Source organism: Podarcis bocagei, assembly GCF_964188305.1.
Source record: "Podarcis bocagei genome assembly, chromosome: 17".
Classification (NCBI taxonomy): Eukaryota; Metazoa; Chordata; class Lepidosauria; order Squamata; family Lacertidae; genus Podarcis; species Podarcis bocagei.
Genome location: NC_138143.1, coordinates 31320773 through 31339506, shown reverse-complemented (window position 1 = coordinate 31339506; position 18734 = coordinate 31320773). Strand labels below are relative to the sequence as shown.

At 43.0% G+C, this 18734-nt stretch overlaps 1 protein-coding gene across 7 annotated transcripts in view; it reads right to left on the bottom strand.

Annotated features, from left to right (window-relative positions):
- LOC308576619 (PH and SEC7 domain-containing protein 3-like) overlaps nucleotides 1-18734 on the bottom strand; it is a 152497-nt gene that overhangs the window by 12548 nt on the left and 121215 nt on the right. For all 7 annotated transcript variants that reach the window (XM_081176228.1, XM_081176229.1, XM_081176230.1 and 4 more), the window contains 5 exons: nucleotides 16547-16590; nucleotides 9911-10104; nucleotides 8670-8740; nucleotides 3513-3670; nucleotides 1210-1354 (listed from right to left, as the gene is read on the bottom strand). In XM_081176228.1, coding sequence (XP_081032354.1) covers nucleotides 1210-1354; nucleotides 3513-3670; nucleotides 8670-8740; nucleotides 9911-10104; nucleotides 16547-16590 — 612 coding nt within the window. The remainder of the gene's footprint in view (nucleotides 1-1209; nucleotides 1355-3512; nucleotides 3671-8669; nucleotides 8741-9910; nucleotides 10105-16546; nucleotides 16591-18734) is intronic.

Sequence of the window (18734 nt, the reverse complement as noted above, 5' to 3'; positions counted from 1 at the left end):
CGCAAGGCCCTACTTTCCTGAATGGGTAGCTGAAACAGGAAATTATGCAGCCAGACACCAGTTTCTGTACTGTGGCAAATCAAAAAATAATCAAAATCTGTAAGCTAACCTGGGATTTAATACAGGGTAAAATAATATTGCAGGCCCAGTTCATAGCAGCAAGGAAGAGAAAGAACAAGTGAGCAAGAGACCTGGCCACAAAAGTGGCTCTGTCTGTTTGTGTGCTTCTGGACAGTGGCTATTTTGGGGTAGGATTCCATTGTGTTCTAGCAAATTCAGGTTTCACAATGATTTGTGAAACAAATCTGCTTCCCCAAAAGATTGCACTTTTTGCTGTAAGGAAAGTGGCAGAAGAAAGAACTGGAAAGTGTGCGATAACACTTGCTTTGATGCCACATCATCTAACCACCCTGCAAACAACTGAGAATGTATGCTCATTATATAGCCATTGTCGTGATATAAGGATGAACGCTCAATAAACAGGTTGTCTGGAAGTGCCTCTGTCTAAATATCAGTCTCAGCACTCTTGTCACAATTTAACAGAATTAAGGAAGTTCTGCAGATGATATGGTAGGGCCAGATCAAAACATGATTGATTCTCAAAGGCTGGAAGGAGGCTGGGTCCAGCAGAACAAGCAAAGACTTTTGCCTCCAGCCAAACTCTGTTTCCAAGTAAACCCCTAAACTTTCTCCTGTACAAGTTAAGTAGCTGCCACTCACTATGAGGGCAAAACCCTTTCCTTTTCCCCAGTAATGGGTGCTCAAGACTAACAAAGGTATTGAATGCAGAAGGCTGCAGGCAGTGGCTCTCTTGCCCTCCCCTCTATATATTCCAACCGATTGTGCAACAACATTTTACTGGTTATTACTTGAAATATTTCTACCCATCCTCAAAAGTGTCCAATGTTTCAGGCATGCTCAAGAGCATCATTTCAACTTCTGGAGCTAGCCTTCATGGAAGATTGAGCACCTCCTACTGCAAGCTCTGCTCCACTTTGCTACAGCGTTTTGCTTCAGCTCACATGGGTCTGGACTAATCTGAAAAATGTCCTCAAACAGGGGGATTAACACCTACAAGCACCCCCCCTTCCCTAAATTCAAGCACTTGCCCTATCAATGGTTTGCTCTTTGCAAACGGGGGGTGGGGGGAGCTTTCTGTGGCTCATTAGATGCACACTTGAAATACACTTAGGGTTGCAGATTAATCACCTGAGACAATTTGGTTGTGGAAGCAGGTAACAGTGGGCGGCTAAACTTCTTCTGGGATCCAATAGCAGCTGGAAATGGTGGGGCAGAAAAAACGGCTGCTACAGAATTGATCTTGTTGATCCACAACTCCATTTCTTCCGGGCTCCTGCGGAAGAGAGCAAAAGGTCAGTCAGTCTGGGAGCTTGTCTGTTTTGCTTTCTCTCCAGCATCTGCTCTGGCCTAAAAGGAACTGCTGCTCTGAATCATATTTCCTACTTCAGCATCTCAATACTGGACAGTGGGCACTGACTGCACAGCTTGGAAGATTCCACCTGCTTCTTTCTCCATCCTTTGCTAGAGGTTGGTCTAAGCCCAGAAGCCCCCCTTCTCCTAATAGGTGAAATGTTTACCTTGTCTAATACTTGGTGCTTTATCACTAAGCTTCAAATGCAGCTGAAATATTTAACCTGGAAAGAGCCAGAGCCATGGGAGTAGAGGGGCTGCAGCAGTCTAGCTTCTTCAGGGATCATTACTGCATGGCACTGTTCCCAAACCACAAAAGCTATCCAGAAGGGTACCACAATCAATTCATCTAGGATAATTAAACAGAATGGCACTCCTTCTTTAATTCTCCCAGCAGAAGTCACCCACCAGAGCAGCAGGAAGCCCATAAACAGTCCCCGGGAAACCAGAAGGATAAGGGGCTAGATAATCTGCTCATCTGGGATTGCCTACAGCTGGGTCCTGTTGCACATTCAATCACCTTCCCAAAGAATAGCACAATAGAGAGACGTATCTATAGGTTGCAGTATTAAATGACTTCAGTGATGGTTTTCAACTGCAGTCTACTCATTGCTTCGTTCATTGCGACAAGGCAGCTTTCTCTCTCAGTGAAGTATTTATCGCCTCCAGTTTATTTATTTATTGAATTTGCATACCGCATACGGAGATCACAGGGTGGTTTGCAACATAAAAATACGAAACGAGAACACAAAATACATAACAAAACACCCACCCACACCCCACAAACACATCTAAAATCCACAGAACGAAGGCTTGGGTATAGTTTCTTATGCTGGCTTGAAACTTCCATGGGGGGAAATGACAAGAATGTCAGTGGTTGGCTGCACTCCACCAGATCCTTGCCAGTTCCCTCAAGAGTAAACAAAAAACAAAAAAGCTCAAAGCTCACAAGCAATTGTGACTAGCAAGGGCCAAGGATACTTCCAGCCAGATTGTTCCTCAATACCACCTTGGGTACTGGGTTGTAAATGTTTCTTTACTATTCAAAATAGAACAGCATGGAGATGATGCTTTGGTTTTGGCCAAAACCAAACCAAACAAAACACCATCAGTTTTATACTGCTTTTCGGTTGGACTCCTTATTCCAGAAAACGACTAAAGCTCTATTTGGGCATTAACTTCCTTCGTTTGGTGATAATCATGTTTGGTTTGGAGGGTGTAGTCAAGCCTAGGTCTATCTCTGTCACCTCAGCTATTATTGTTTTTTCTCTTTCTCTTTTATATGCATCTTTGCTCTCACCCCACTTTCCCTTTTTCCATTTGTACCACATTATTTCTTTAAAATTTAAATTATTTCAATAAAAATATTAACATTTTTTAAAAAAACCTGAGTCTATTAGGCAGAAGGTGGGTGGCATAGCAACTGAATTCATAGTAGTGCCCCAACCAAGTACAGACACCGAAAGAAGAATGGATGAGGTGCCCAGTAAGGAAAATGGAATGTTTAGGGGTTTTAGTGACCCCAACCCCACCTCTGTCTTGCTGCTGCATTGATTATCCAATCAGTAGCATCAGGGTCAAAACAGGATCTGCTGCCACATCTGAACAGGGTTGGGGTGCTGCACACCAGGTCTATGCCTTCACACAAGTTCAAATAAGGGATCACAGCTGTGTTACTGGAATTTGAACTGATACTAAACTGCACCAGCTGTCAGACTGATGAGTGACTGATGGAACAGGAGGGGTTTGATGAGCTGGAAGAAGGGCCTGGCTCTTTTCTCCCCTTTCCTGGCATACTCTACTCTCAGCTACAAGCAACTATTCTGCCATGCAAATAAAAAAAATATTCCACAAGCAATAAGAACAAAAAGATGGAGAGCCTATCCTGTGATACATTCAGCTTGCTGGCTCAAAACTAGTTTGAGTTACTGAGCTACAGTATGGAGTCTATGCTTTTTCATACTATCTTATATTCAAGAATAATTTATTTATTTATTTTAAATCCAGTGTGAGAAGACACACCATCCTTGACTGTGAGCATATTTTGCTTGAATCCCTAAAGGAACCAAAAGGGAACTTACTGGGCTTGGAAAAGCAGGACCCTCCAGTCAGCTGTCTTGAGCTTCAGAACATTTGGCTTCTTCTCATAGTCTGTCGCCTTTGATGCCAATGCGTGGTGCACGCTGACTGCATTCTTAAGATCTTCCTCTGATAAAGCTTTATCTGGTTTGTATTCATCCTGCAGAAACCCAAATTAAGAGTACAAATTATTATATAGTGCCGGTGTTTTTAAAGCCTGATTACATTCCAAAAGAAGGCAATAAACAAAAGTGTTATTTAAAAGAGTCATCTAATTTGGCAAAAAACAAACCAACAATCCCATATGCAGCTACAACCCTGTGTATGTTTATTCAGAGATAAATCCCACTGCACTGAGACTTAAGACTGCAATCCCATGCAAACAATTGGGGGTAAGAACTGTTGAACTCTTTGGGACTTTCTTTGGAGTAAATCTGCATAGGATTAATTTATGTATTTAAAAACAAAAATGCTGCTATTTAAATGTTTGGTTTTTTTTTAGCATTTTAGATTCAAAACAAGCATTTGCAACCTAATAATCTTTAACTGGAGATGCCAGGATTTGAACTTGGATCCTTCTGCAAGCAAAACATAAGCTCTACTACCACATCATAATCTCCTAATATTTTCCCAATTACAATTTTCCTAATGTGCAAGACACCGTTGCCTATCATCTGCTAGAGTGATGTGCAATGTTCAAGAAGGAGTTTCTCTATGAAACAGAGAGAGAGAGAGATTGAGAGATCCTACCATAGCACAAGTTTGGATCATCTTGTGTTCCTAAGGGCTTAATAACTGTTGGATCTGGCCGTCTCCTTTTGAAAACTCTTGATGAGTAAAAAAATAATCCCACACAGTAGGCTGCTCTGTAGCAAGATCCCCTGATCTGCCACTGTGGTTTCCATTTCCCATCCCCAGCAGTGAATGCTTTGCTCATATGACATCTCCAAAGTACATTGTTGGGGGCTGCTTGTTTTTTTAACATTATTAAGGAAAAAATGTCATAAAAACAACTTCCAGTAGCGTCCACACTGGTTACATAATGTGTCTTCAGCAGACAGACATTACAGGTCAGCTCTTCATTAAATCAATTTCAGCTCAGTACTGACCCATAGCAAATTCACCGCAGAACAGCCTGCAGCCAGCATATTAAGAAAGGTAAATCAAAGATTCTTCCGTGTTCAGGAGATGGGTTTTGACTAATATGCAATGTATCCTATATAGGAAGGCTAACTGGAAGTCAAAGTATGTTTTTTAGGATGGGAAACAATGCTATAAAAATCAAGCGAGTGGATCTGTGCCTGTGTGCTTGTTAACAGTAGTATGGCAAGGGAAAAACACAGCTCAGGAAACAGAGGAGAAGCTGCTGTGCCTTTTAATAGTTGCGTAAAAGAGAGAATTTCAGCAGGGCCATCTTTTCCCAACCCTACAAGGGAATCTGCTCTTGCTGAAATCCACTCTTCTACAAAACTGTCAATGGTACATGAGTTCTGTCCTCCTCTAAGTCTTATTAGTCTATATAATCTGTCACCTGCTGTTGACAATGGACATGACACCTCGGTTGTTTTTTTTACTGACATTGCGTCTGCTATTAACAGACCTACAATTTTAGTAGTAAATGATTCCAATTCACGTTTCACAATGGAGGTTGGAGGAGGAAAGTTTTTGACATCAACAGAAAAGATCAAGAAAAGAGATGGGGGTATGTCTGGCAATGAATAAAATCTTTCTGCTTAGGCAGCGGCTCCTTTGGGTCTGGGAGCTTGAGCAATCAATCTCACTGGTCCCTTGTTCCCATGGTGTTTCCCTAGAGTTTTATAAGAGGTGTTTACTCAGACATAAATCCTACTGTCTATTACAGGGCCTATTCCAAATAAGTGTACATAGGATTAGAGCCTTGGACTGCAATCCCATGGACTCATTTTGCATACCCACCTGTGCTCATTTGGGAGAAAGGCAAAATATAAAGGTAATAATAACAGAACTCTCCTGCACTCTTTGTCACGAACAGGCCCCAGCCATTAAGAACCAAGCCTGTTCCTATCTGCGCAACCACATTCTGCGTCATCTGTTAACCACACAAGTGATGGAACTTTATGCATTCTTATGTATATTGATATATTTGCTCCACTCCTGAACCCACGGGACACTTGTTGCTAAGTTGTTTAGGAACTGCAGGCAGTTTCAGCCTGCCCCAATCTATGCCACTTAATGCTTTCAGGAGAAAAATCTGGATGTTGCTAGTTCCAATAAGCAAGTTGCCAAAAAACAATAGACTCATTCCCTGCCTAACTAAGCTATTCCAGATGCTTAGCCATAGTACTGAAAGCATTTCCTGAACTTGATTTTATGGTATTTGCACCAGTGCTTTGTGAGTCGCTGTCCGACAATGTTAGCTCTGACCAAAAAGCTGGCAGTTCCCAGAATTGTTCAAGCTTGCCCCTTACGTATCTTCTACCTTCAGCTTCATTGTAAAGAACCCTGGATGCCGTGTCACACAATTTCCGTGTCTCGTTCCTCTTCACAGCTTACTTCTTCGATTTTCCATTATCCCCCACTGAGAAATTATATTTCAAAACAAGGTCTGTGGCATTAAACATGGCATTTGAAGGCTATGACTTTGCATGTTTGTTCTGCGGGTTGTGTAGATTCCTTTTCTCCACTTTTCCATGTTTCTTTTCTTTTCCGTTTCAGAAAAGGGAATCTCTGGCATTCAGTGACTAAGCTTGTGGCCGATACAATCTTCAGGCTACAGAAGCAGAGATGAATCAAGGCATTTCTTTTTTAAAAAATACTGAGCAGGAAAGCAGAGGCATCCAGAGGTGAACTGGCTGAGTCAAGGTCATAAAGCAAGATGGTGGAAAAGTGATGCCTTTCTGAAGCTATCACGTTGAAAAAGGAGTTGAAGCTTGAGATGTTTGCTAGGAAAAAAAGTCCACAGTTGAAGCTACTTTCATTCCTGTTAAGAATGCAAATTCTTTTCCTCTTGGGGCTCCTTTCACATTACCTTCATGTTGTGAGAGCCACTGCAGCAAAAGCTATGTCAGAAGCCCTGGCCCTAAATGGAAAGGTCCCATATGGCAGCTCCCCTTCCACAACCATGTTGTTCCAGTTACCTGGAGTGGCAGTGGCTCAGAGCTTCTCATGTTACTCTCACAGAAGTGAGAAGAAACCACACTAAAGTGATCCCAGTGCCATGAAGTTAACGTGTCAAGCCAGACCCTTAAGGTGGATAGTGTATCAGACAGGGAAACCTGAATTCAAGCTCCTTCCCAGTCTAACAGTTCACTAGCTGGGCCTTGTATTATCAAAACTTACCTAAAGAACCTATCATAGAATCACAGAGTTGGAAGATACCCTGAGGGTCATCCAGCCCAACCGCCTGCAATACAGGAACATGCAGCTGTCCCTTACGGGGTTCGTACCTGCAACCTTGGCGTTATCAGCACCACGTTCTAACCAATTGAGCTACCCTTGGGTCCCTCCATTAATATCTGGGAAGGGTCATAGCTCGCTGGTAGAACACCTGCCTTACATGCAGAAGATCTCAAATTCAATCTCCAGCATCTCCAGGTAGGCCTGAGAATGTCTCCTGCCTGTCAATCAATGTTGACAATACTGAGCTAGACAAACCAATTGTCTCATTCAGTATGGAAGGTTCCTATGTTGCAAGCAATAATCCTTCAAAAATGTTCCAGTTATTGGCTCATTTTCCACGGCTGGGCACCCTCCCTTGAAGACGGACCACCATTTAAAAGAAAAATGTAAGCAATTTGCCCATCTGCACAACATTATCTTTTTTTTAAAAAAAAAAACAAAACCAAAGAGATCAAAGAGCAGTCGAGTGGCCATGAGAAAAGTGCAGCAAACTCCGACACACTCGGTAATTTTTCAAAGCCACACGTGCCTTTTCATTCATGTCCTTAAAGACCTCTCCTTCAAAAATTAATCCTGCAATTGCCTTGTCGGCTAAAATCCTCCATTTTTCAAATCAGTTTTTGAAAAATTGCTTTTGTAATGGCTGAATTTGGGATTAGCTAACACAGAGATATCAAAAAGAAAAGGAGCTCATCTCTCTGTCTTAGAATGAAATGCGGTTGCTGTGAAAGTTGGGATAAAAAGGAAACAAAGAAACCTGAGTACCATCTGTTCGTTTTTAATTGTAAACAGGGATAGGATTATCATCTATAATGGGAGAAAATGTTTCCTGTAACCTTCTATCTCTGCCTCAGTCTCCATAAATTTCCTTCAGATGTGAAAACATTTGGCACTTGCTAATTACATAGTGTCTATTTCATGGCAAAACTTTGGTGTTCTGGGTATTTCAAGGAAACAAGCAAAGAGGAAACGTTTGTGACTTAACATGCACCACTCTTTCGAGTACCCTGTGCTTCCAGGTTTCACATGCAGTGCTGGGGAAAGAGGAAGAATTTCCCAAACTTGTGAAAGTTTAAGTATCTCTGGGGGAGTTGGGGAGACAACATGTGCTCCTTCATCTTCACCCCTGACTTCACATAAGACCTTAATGCAGGGATAACAGTAATAGTAGTAGTAGTAGTAGTAGTAGTAGTAGTAGTAGTAGTAGTAATAATAATAATAATAATAATTTATTTATTTATATCCTGCCCTACCTGGCCAGAGCCAGGCTCAGGGTGGGTAACACCAATAAAATCACAGTAAAAAAATAATAGGGGAAAAAGAGAGCAGGGGGGAACCAATTTAAAATACAGGTTAAAATGCAATTTAAAATGCAGCCTCATTTTAGAGTAGCTGATATTGGGGAGCCTCTGGCCCTCCCAATTATTGTTAGACTCCAACTCCCATCAGACCCAGCTAGCATGGCCAGTGGACAGGAGTGATGGGATTTGTAGTCCAGCAACATCTGGAGGGCCACAGGTTTCCCGCTCCTGCCCTAAACTATGTGGAGATGAAGTACTCCGGCTTCTGCTCCCTTCCTTGAAACAGCCAAATGCAGCTCAGATACAGGGAGCATCTAAAGCGCCTCAGAGGGGTGAAGTAATTGCAGACCATTCACTTGGCTTCTGGGCACAGAACACACACACAAGCCAACGAAGGAAGAAGACAGGGTGAAACACCTCTCCTTTATTATTCATCCAACAAGGAGTTCAAGGGAGTGTATTTGCCAGGGAACCTCTTACCTTTTGCAAATAAAGCACAGTTCCTTTAAGAACAGCATAAAAGGCTTTCCATCCCCTCTTCCCTCGTGGAGCTGTCAAAGTAGAACATGGACAAAAAATATATATGCATAAGTAACCATTGGTAATATAAATCAAGATTGTGCTCTGTTCAGGATCTGCCCCTTGTTTAAGATGGGGGCAGGAACAGAAATAAGCAACAGTGCATATGTCTTGTTGAGAGTTAATAATAATAATAATAATAATAATAATAATAATAATAATAATAATAATAATTTATTTATACCCCGCCCATCTGGTTGGGTTTCCCCAGCTACTCTGGGCGTCTCCCAATCAAACATTAAAAACACAGTACAGCATTAAACATTAAAAACTTCCCTAAACAGGGCTGCCTTCAGATGTCATTTAAAAGTAGGATAGTTGCTTATTTCCTTGACATCTGATGGGAGGGCATTCCACAGGGCAGGTGCCACTACCGAGAAGGCCCTCTGAATACATCCTTGGAAGAAACATTGCTGTTAAACTCGTGATTCTATCAGCTACTTATTGATATACCAGCCCTATTTTCACTGAAGACACTTCCTCCGAGACAGTGACAGAAAGCCCTTCAGTTTGGTGGAGGGTGTGAAAATGGGTGCAGAGAAAGCCATTCGTTGTGTCTCTCATGCTTGGTGTAGCCTGGGCTGGAATATGTGAGGGACTAGGGTTGAAGTAAGGAGCCAGGCCTAAGCAGGGGAAGCCATCATCAGTATACGAAGTGACCGGCCTCCCCTTCAAGAAAGCCCTGGTGAAGAAGGGAGAGGGGAAGGGGTTTATATCTTACAACTTGTTGGGTGCAAGAGAAATAGCCAGGCGAGAAATGGAGAGCTCTGGTGAAACAGCAAAAATATTCAGTCAGAGAGGAAGGGGCTGGAGCCCTACACTAACCCTCCCATCTCCTCCTTCTACAAGGCCTCGCTTACAGACTGCTCTGAGCATCTAGGGGCTCCCTCCTTGGTAAGCTTCACATAGATTTGTACAGTGTGAACGTCCCTTCGGTTCTCCTTCCAGCTTGCAAGGTGCAAAGGCTGCTCTGAAACCCTGGTCTCATCTGCCACACCCTTTACTTCCATTCCCATGCAGCAGTGGGGGCAAGTGAGTTGGACTGGGCAGCTGCACCCATGTAGCTTTCCGGTCATTTCACACACACACCCCTTCTCCATCGCAGCCTGTAGAGAAAACAGTTCTCATTGAAATGCACTCACTCTTCTTCCCATCCATATCAGCGTGGATTTTACGTGCCAGGAATCCAGTTTTGTATACAGCAGCATTGGGGTCGTGAGGAATGTCCAGGAAAGGGTTACCAGAGTTGCCTATGCGGTTGCCAGACTTCGACTGAGTTCCATTATCCTTCTCGTCGGTACCATCCGAGGGGGATTTTTTCTTTTCTTCATCATCTCTAAAGCAAATTTGGAAAAACAACAACACATACATACATACATACATACATACATACATAGTAAAGGTAAAGGGACCCCTGACCATTAGGGTCCAGTCGTGGCCGACTCTAGGGTTGCAGCGCTCATCTGGCTTTATTGGCCGAGGGAGCTGGCGTACAGCTTCCGGGTCATGTGGCCAGCATGACTAAGCCGCTTCTGGCGAACCAGAGCAGCGCACGGAAACGCCGTTTACCTTCCCGCCGGAGCGGTACCTATTTATCTACTTGCACTTTGATGTGCTTTCGAACTGCTAGGTTGGCAGGAGCAGGGACCGAGCAACGGGAGCTCACCCCGTCGCGGGGATTCGGACCGCCGACCTTCTGATCGGCAAGTCCTAGGCTCTGTGGTTTAACCCACAGCGCAACCCGCGTCCCTACATACATACACACACCTAAATTCAGTTGGCGAGCCCAATGCAATCTTTATCTTTTTAAAATCAGATTAAGGAGAGGAACAATTTTTTTTTATCACCTCAGCCTACCAAGTAAGTGGAAAGACACTTCCTTCCTTCATGTTAGGCGCTGTGGTCTAAAACGAACTGCAGTACTTCTAACATACACCTAATTTTAAACCTGCAAGAAATCTTATTAGTTTCAGCGGGATGGCTCATATATTTATATTTAGAGATATGAATCAGAACCAAAACCTCTGCACCATTCCCCTGGGGCTGCATGTTTTAATTCGTTGGTATCAACATTTCTACCCCAAGAGAGCATTAACTATGTAAGACATGTAACTAGAGCCAGTGTGACGTAATGGTTAAGAGTGTTCGACTAGGACCTGGGAGAGCAGGATTCGAATTCCCACGCAGCCATGCAACTCACTGCATGACCCTGGGCCAGTCACCATCTCTTAGCCTAACCTACTTCACAGGGTTGTTGTGAGGATGACATGGGGGGGGGGGGATGACCATATACACCACCTTGAGATCTTCAGAAGACAAAGGTGGTATACTATCATCCTCATCATCACTGCTATATGCCACTGTTGTAAAAAAAAATTGCCAGATTTGGTGTTGTTAAGAACGTCTCTCGCTTAAGTGTAAAGATTATGAAGGAACGGAAGGTAGAATGTAGTTGTAAAGGCATGTAGGATTCCAGGTTTTTCTTAAAAAATGTATGAACTATGACATAACATTTTTTTAAATGGCAAAATGTCGGAATGCTAACCAGGGGCAGCGGCTCTCTGTGTATCATACATTTTTGACCAAGAACTTATTGACTCGGTTTAATCCTGCAAATAATGACTGCAGTAAATAACTTCAAGATTCTGGTTTAAAGCATAGAAGAAGAGCGGTTAGACAGAGAACGCCTCTTGTCCAACTGACTGTCAACAAGTTTTCCCCCCTGTTTCATCAGCAATGCACTAGTTCATTCTGTTCCAATACTACTGGAGTGACATAAACTAAGGGGAGCGAGGGCTGTTATTTGATCTAAAATGTAAGAGCCATCTGCTGCACCCATAGCAGCACAGCACAATGTTTCCCACAGGGCACAGGGCTCACTTTGGAGCACCAGTGGAGAGAGGCCACAGTCATTTGAATGAATGCTGCACCATACAGAGTCTGTCTAGCCCAATGTAGTTTGCTCCAGTTGACAGCAATTCACTAAGGTCAGAGAGAAAGAAAGGCCTTCTTGGTAGGAGAGCCTGGATTTGGGATAGGTTTGTTGTCATGGCTGTAGAAAAGCTATACATGTATTCTGTCTTTCTCTCTGTGCTGAAATCAGTCACAGCCCAGGTCTCAATTAACAGAACTGCTATCTAAACTATAAAATGCACCCTTTGAAGAAATCTCCCCTGGTGGAAATTCTGTCATCTTAAGGAGTCTGACATGGATGGACGATAAATCAGTCCTCTGCAATATCTCCTTTGCTTCCTAACATAGAAGAGAAACACAGCAGCCGTCGCTTATTTCGAGTTTTATCAGCTAATGCTCATTTCCCCAAGCCCCTTGGCCCTAATCAAGAAAAGCAATTCTACCCTCTAAATGTTAAGATGTTTATAAATTACTCCAAACAGAACCAAGTAATTCCGCAAGTGTCCTTGTCAAGTGTGGAGTACCTGTATAATGTCAGGAGTTCGGGTGGTGTAGACTGTACAGAATATGCTTGCTGATCAAACAGGTTGGATAGCTCAGTTGGTTAGAGTGTGCTGCTGATAACGCCAAGGTCACAGGTTCAATCCCCAAAAGGGACAGCTACATATTCCTGCCTTGCAGGGGGTTGGACTAGATGATCCTCAGGGTCCCTTCCAACTCTAAGCTTCCATGATTCTATCAAAGTAAAGAGCTACCTCATTTAACTTTGGTCACTTGGCTTCAGCACTGTCTATCCTGACTGGTGGTGGCTCTTCAAAGAGGTCTTTCCTGTTAATCTAGTGCCAAGACCATTTTAGACAAAGATGCTGGAAGCATTCTTCATGCAAAGGATCTGCCCAACCACTGAGCTGCAGGGCACTCTCAAAACAAGATCTAGTCCTATAAGTTTGATTCTGTAGATTCTACATTTCCCAAGGGCCATCTCAATCTTGTGTTCCAGTGCTCCAGCCCCAAATAATTGTTTTCTGGCAGAGATTCTTCTCTGGCCCAGAATTCTTTGGCTCCAGAGCTGGAAAAGAATTTGAAATATGGAATTAAGGTCCAAATGCACTCACCTCTTCTTTGTGATGAACATTATGAACCTGCAAAGCCCATATCCAAGCCTGAGAGGTATGAGTTTCACTAAGGTAGTAGGGGAGAGGCTTCCTCTCCATTACGGAGGGATTTGCCCAACAAGGGAGCTCTTGGCAAAGGAACTGCAATCTAAACTGCACTGTTCTAAAACGGTATAGTTAAAAGAACACAGAGTTCTACCCATCCTCTGTCATCCTCTGCTACACCCTGCCCCCCCCCCCCAATCCTGGTCATTTGCCTTCTCACTTCTCCACCTTCCCTGGTTATTCAGGGCAGAGTCTCCACGATGACACATGTGTCCTAAATTGGCTGGTTTCTACTGCATGATGCTATCACAAGCAAGATGGCCCTAGAAAACTGGGTACTCTTGGAAGTGCCACTGAGAGGGAAACAGCTTTCTCCGTCAGTAGAGAAGAAGAAAGAGGAGAAGGGAGGTAAGTTCTTGTGGCCACTCTTAAGTACATGGATGAAGGTTAAATGAAGGACAGGATAGAAGGCAGAGTTCAGACAGCTGATTTCAACAGTGATGAAACCACATGTCAAAAGCAGCAGCTGATTTAAATGAAAATCCTGAAGGACCACAGCTACTCCAACGGTCTGCTTTTAGGTACCAATGTAACTGCACTTGCCCACATTCCCCTATCCCAAATGTCATCCCTGCCTCTCATCCCTCTCATTCCCACCCTGCCTGCCCCCCCCCCCATTTGCTTTAAATTGGATGCTCCTTGAAGTGAGGGTCTTGCCTATTTTCCCCCCTCTGTAACTGTACACTAATGGGACTGTATAAATAATAATACATAATAATAATTAACTTCCATTATCATCAGGAGCAATTTGATAGTGAGTGCTACTGTCATGGGAGTGCAAAGGACTCAGTAATACTGAACGGGTAATTATGGCATCTTTCATCCCGCAAACCACCATCAGTGCAGGAAAAGAGCCTGCAGATGTTCCACTGCAGTTGGTGTAACTTGAAAGCTCTTAGAGCAGCAATAGCTGGCTCCATAAAAGCAGCCTTCTTACCAACATCAAAATGGGCACGGCTGCATTTAAACTGACATCCTCTGTTCTGCCACAGCCTTCGCACAACAGCCACGATTCTCTCTCACTACAGAAAGCACCAGCGTCATAAGGAAGTCAAGCAAGCAGGGATGACAGAGAGGAATGATTAAAGTGTCTTGGCAGACACTGGACTCCTCATGCTTGGCTTTGAATTCCAATTGTTAGCTTCCTGAAAGCAGCCGAAGTGGGGTACATTAGGCCTTCCGCAATTAATTATCTTTGATATCAGTTCGTTGTCAAGCTATCCATAGTTAATCAAGAGACAAACACGAGACAACAAGCCAACAGGAAGAAATCTGACCCGAGACGTGTTTTCTACTCAGCAAGTTCTGACACAATGTCCTGGAAGATAAAAGGCCGAAAACTAAGCACGTGTTTTATTCATGCTGCCACAGATTAACTGAGGATTTAATTTCTCTCTCTAAGATGAAGTTTCCGAGCCAAATAAAAACGTCCTCCACCCTTACAAGTGGCCTTTCATCGCTAACAACTAGTTTTGCTAGCCGGTGTAACAGCAGGCATGTGGATTTCAGGATATAATAAGGGTTTGACAACCTGCGCTCTTGTTACAGCTTTGAGGACAGCTCATCCAGTGTTCTGTGGACCAGGGAGTTAAGGTCCAAATGCACAAATCAGCACATTTTCCTGATGTGCAATCTCCGCTATTTCAAAAAATTCCCATAAAACACCATCAAAACAGCACATTTGTAAGGCAGAGTAGAAACTCTGAAACTGTGCCATGAGAAAAATTATCCATCAAGGACATATTTCCCATTGGAACAACAAAACTCAGTGCAGCAGAATGATCTCCCCCTCAACCAGTAACATGAGCAATTGCATAATCTCAAGGGAAGGAACAAAGGGCCACTGCGGTTTCTGGATACACATTAAACAACTTGGGACTAGGGTATCTAGCGGACTGCCTTCTCCTGTATGTTCTCTGCTGGGCCCCCTTGAGAGCACTCTATGCCCCGGAGGTGTCCTCATCTTGTACTAGAAACCAGGTTCTTGGTGTCATAGCTCCAGTTCTCTGCAATCAATCACAAGCCGAAATTAGGAGACACCTACTGTCATGATGTTTAGATGCCTATTAAAGACATTTTTCTTTAAGAAGGTTTTCTGAAATGACCCAGGCGTTTGTGGCACAGTTGTATCTCTCAGTAAATTGTTTTCTTGCTTTTAGAAGTTGTGTGTTTGAATTTTATTTTGTTGTTTATCTCATGCGCCACTTCAATGGGCTTTATGTTATGAAGCAGTCTATAAATCTGTTAAATTACTACGGCAACAAAAAGCAACAATAATTAAAAAGCGTCTCCAGGGCTTGAGCACAAGCGACTAGGCAAAGGGGAGGGCAGGAGTCGAGGAGGCAATAACCATCAAGCTGCCCTGAGTGTATGTACAAGGCATTTGTTTTGAGAGACAAAAATTACATATACATTACAGGCAGGATTATTGTAATGAGCTAGATGAGGCTTACTTTGAAGACAGTTTGAAGACTTCACTTAGTGTAGTATGAAGCTACTTAGATTACCAACTGGGACTGGGCGTTATGAACCATTTCCAGATTCAAGTGAAAGTGGCAGTCTAAGAACATCAGAAACTGCCTTATAAAAAGTCAGACCACTGGTCCATCTCACTCAGTGCTGACAACATTGACCAGCAGTGAGTCTCCAGGCTTTCAGACATCTTTCTCAGTCCTACATGGAGATGCCAGAGTTGGAACCTGGGGCATTTTGTATCCATGCTCTTACCACTGAGCTGTGCCATTCCCCAAAGTTTGAACCTATAAAGCCCATCATGATTTAGAAGAGGGAGAACTTGAAGAACCACGTGTCTCCATATGCATCTAGCTGTGCATGAAGATCTTTGGAGCAGGGCCTCTTTCAAGTGACTTTGCTGAGTGAGGCAGGTGGCTACTGGGCAGGGCGGGGCGGGCCTTCTCAGTGGTGGCTTTTATGATTCTGTGACTTAGTTTACTAGCGTTTTGTATTTGCACTTTCATTGTTTTATTCTGGGAACAGTCCTGGAAATAAGATTGAAAGGTAACCATAAATATATAAATAAAGTGTGTGTGTGTGTGTGTGTGTGTGTGTGTGTGTGTGTGTGTGTGTGATAGAGATAAGATAGCTCAGTTGGTTAGAGTGCGGTACTGATAATGCCAGGGTTGCAGGTTCGATCCCCTTATGGGACAGGTGCATATTTCTGCATTGCAGGGGGTTGGACTAGATGATCCTGTCTATCAAATGTCTGTTTTACAGGTTCTGAAGTGCTTCACAAAACATACTTCAGTAATCCTTGCAACACTACTGTAAGGTGTTGTCAGCATTATTATCCTTACATTGCAAATAGAAGGAAAGACTGAAGCTGAGAAGTGCTTGGTTTGGCTAAGGGCCACCTAATGAGTTCGTGGCTTGGGCTGGATTTGAACCCGTGACCTTTCAAGTCTACTGCAGCTCGGTCTCTTAATTGGCATACTGTACTAGCTCTCCTGAATGAATAATGACTATACAGCAAATGAATGCAAGAGGACTTGGTGGCTTGCTCCCCTGGATTGCTGGGGTGGATTTCTGCAAGATCTAGAATCTGTTCCATATGCTGCCTGCATATCAAGCGGAATGCCATAACAGGCGTCATTTTTAAAACTCATTAATTCTGCACAATATACTTACACTGCCCACTCAAGCTTCTCGTTTTTGATTGAATTGTAGAGAGCCTGTAAAAGGAAAGGAAGAAGAAATTACTGGGTTCGTCTTGACCGCACACAGAAGACTGCTGATTTTTTTTATTTAGAAAAAAAAGACCTAAATGTCACAAGCAAGCTGCTTTTGATCATGAAAGCACCCATCTACGGCAAAATCAAGCACAAATGAAAATATTATTCAAGAGCAGGGTGGCACAAATGTGCTTGCCATTTTTTAATTCTGCTGAGAGCACTCGCTTTTTACCCAAGTCGAGAGAACAGCAGATGGTCTCTGTGACCTTGCACTGACTTTGGAGGCTCTCCAAAGTCACACTGAGATGTCACACTGACTTCCAAGGTCCTCAAAGCCATAGAGTGAAGGTCAAAGTCCCCACCAACCCCTTGCCAAGTCTAGAACTGGGTAGGATGAGGGAGCTTATGCTGGGCCCCAAAGCTCAGCATTAGATCACTGAGAAAACTTGCTCTCCCCTTTTGGAGGAAGAGCAGGGTCAATGATGGACAGCAGAAATACCAGGCAATCAAAATTTACTGACCCTTCAGATCAAGGAAGATTGAATAACTGTTGGCATATACCGTATTTTTCGCTCTATAAGACGCACCAGACCACAAGACGCACCTAGTTTTTGGAGGAGGAAAACAAGAAAAAAAATATTCTGAATCTCAGAAGCCAGAACAGCAAGAGGGATCGCTGCGCAGTGAAAGCAGCAATCCCTCTTGCTGTTCTGGCTTCTGGGATAGCTGCGCAGCCTGCATTCGCTCCATAAGACACACACACACATTTCCCCTTACTTTTTAGGAGGGAAAAGGTGAGTCTTATAGAGCAAAAAATACGGTATGTGTATAGAATTTTGGGGTTCTGTCCTGCAAATAAGAGAAATCAAAAGCAATGTCCTGAACAGTGATATGCCACAGACCAAGATTAATGCTGGATTGTTTACAGAGTTAGGAAACCAGCAGCCCAAATTTTGCTTCTAGGCTTTCCTGGGGCTTTTCATTTGGAGCCACAACACACAGCCTGAGCTCAATCCTTCTTTCTTTCTTTTTTAAGCAACACATTGGACTTCTCCAGACACAGGTAAAGGGGCTCTTTAACCCTATGCCCCTCCCTAGCCGAACAGCGACAGAGGCCTTGGTAAGTCAAGAAACAAGCCAATTAAGAAGGAGCAGCTGGTGTCCACTTAAGGCAAGATGTTCAACCACAGCCTCTTCTGCTGTTTTTGTTGAAGAAGAGCCCTTTGTCTGTGGCTTGTCTGTAGTTCATGCAGTTGTAAAGTAGCTAATGTTGTGCAAACAAAAAATATCCCACATTATTTACCCTAATACCAGATTGTGATCTTCTACCAAATAACACACAAACACACACGCAAACGAAAATCAAAACTGAGAGTTCAATCAATACATTTCAGACATCTCTCAATTGACTGTCATCATCATCATCATCATTTCACATACTGCTGTCTATTGCTGTTTAAAGTGCAGGTGGTATAGTGCCCTGTGAAGACAGACGGGCAGTTTTACTTGACAGAATTCCATTATATTATTAAACACCATGCCAATCCCATATGGTGAGGGTCAATCCCTACTCTGTGGTGCCTATATCAAATAGTATACTAAAAAATAATAATATTAAATTACGATACCTTTAGTATCAAGCAATCACTTATCTCCAGCAAGAGTGTGACTGTTAAAGGTCTTGAATGTTAGTTTCAGTAAGAGATTGCATTTTAGGCCTCTTTGATATGCAGACAGGTTTTAAACAAATGCATGCATGCACACACACTTTATTAGTATTATTTAATGCCATCTACGCACTGTCCTGCAGCGAAAAGGATCAATAAGAATCTATACAAAAATCAAAGCACAATCAAGACCAACAATCAAAAGCAACAGATTAAAATAATTGAAAACTCAAAACTTTAAACAATTTTTATGAAAACAAACAGATCACACTGACTGATGCTGGAAAGGCAAGCATCTTCAGAGACAGAATTCCATAAACAAGGCACCACCGCTGCTGAGAGGTCCCAGTCCCCAGATAGCTCACCATATTAAGTACAAACATGTTAGATTGTGCTCAGAAATGCACCAGAAGCCAGTCCAGTTCTTTAAGAACTAGTCTAAATTCGTTCTCAACATCCAGTCTGGTCATAGCAGCT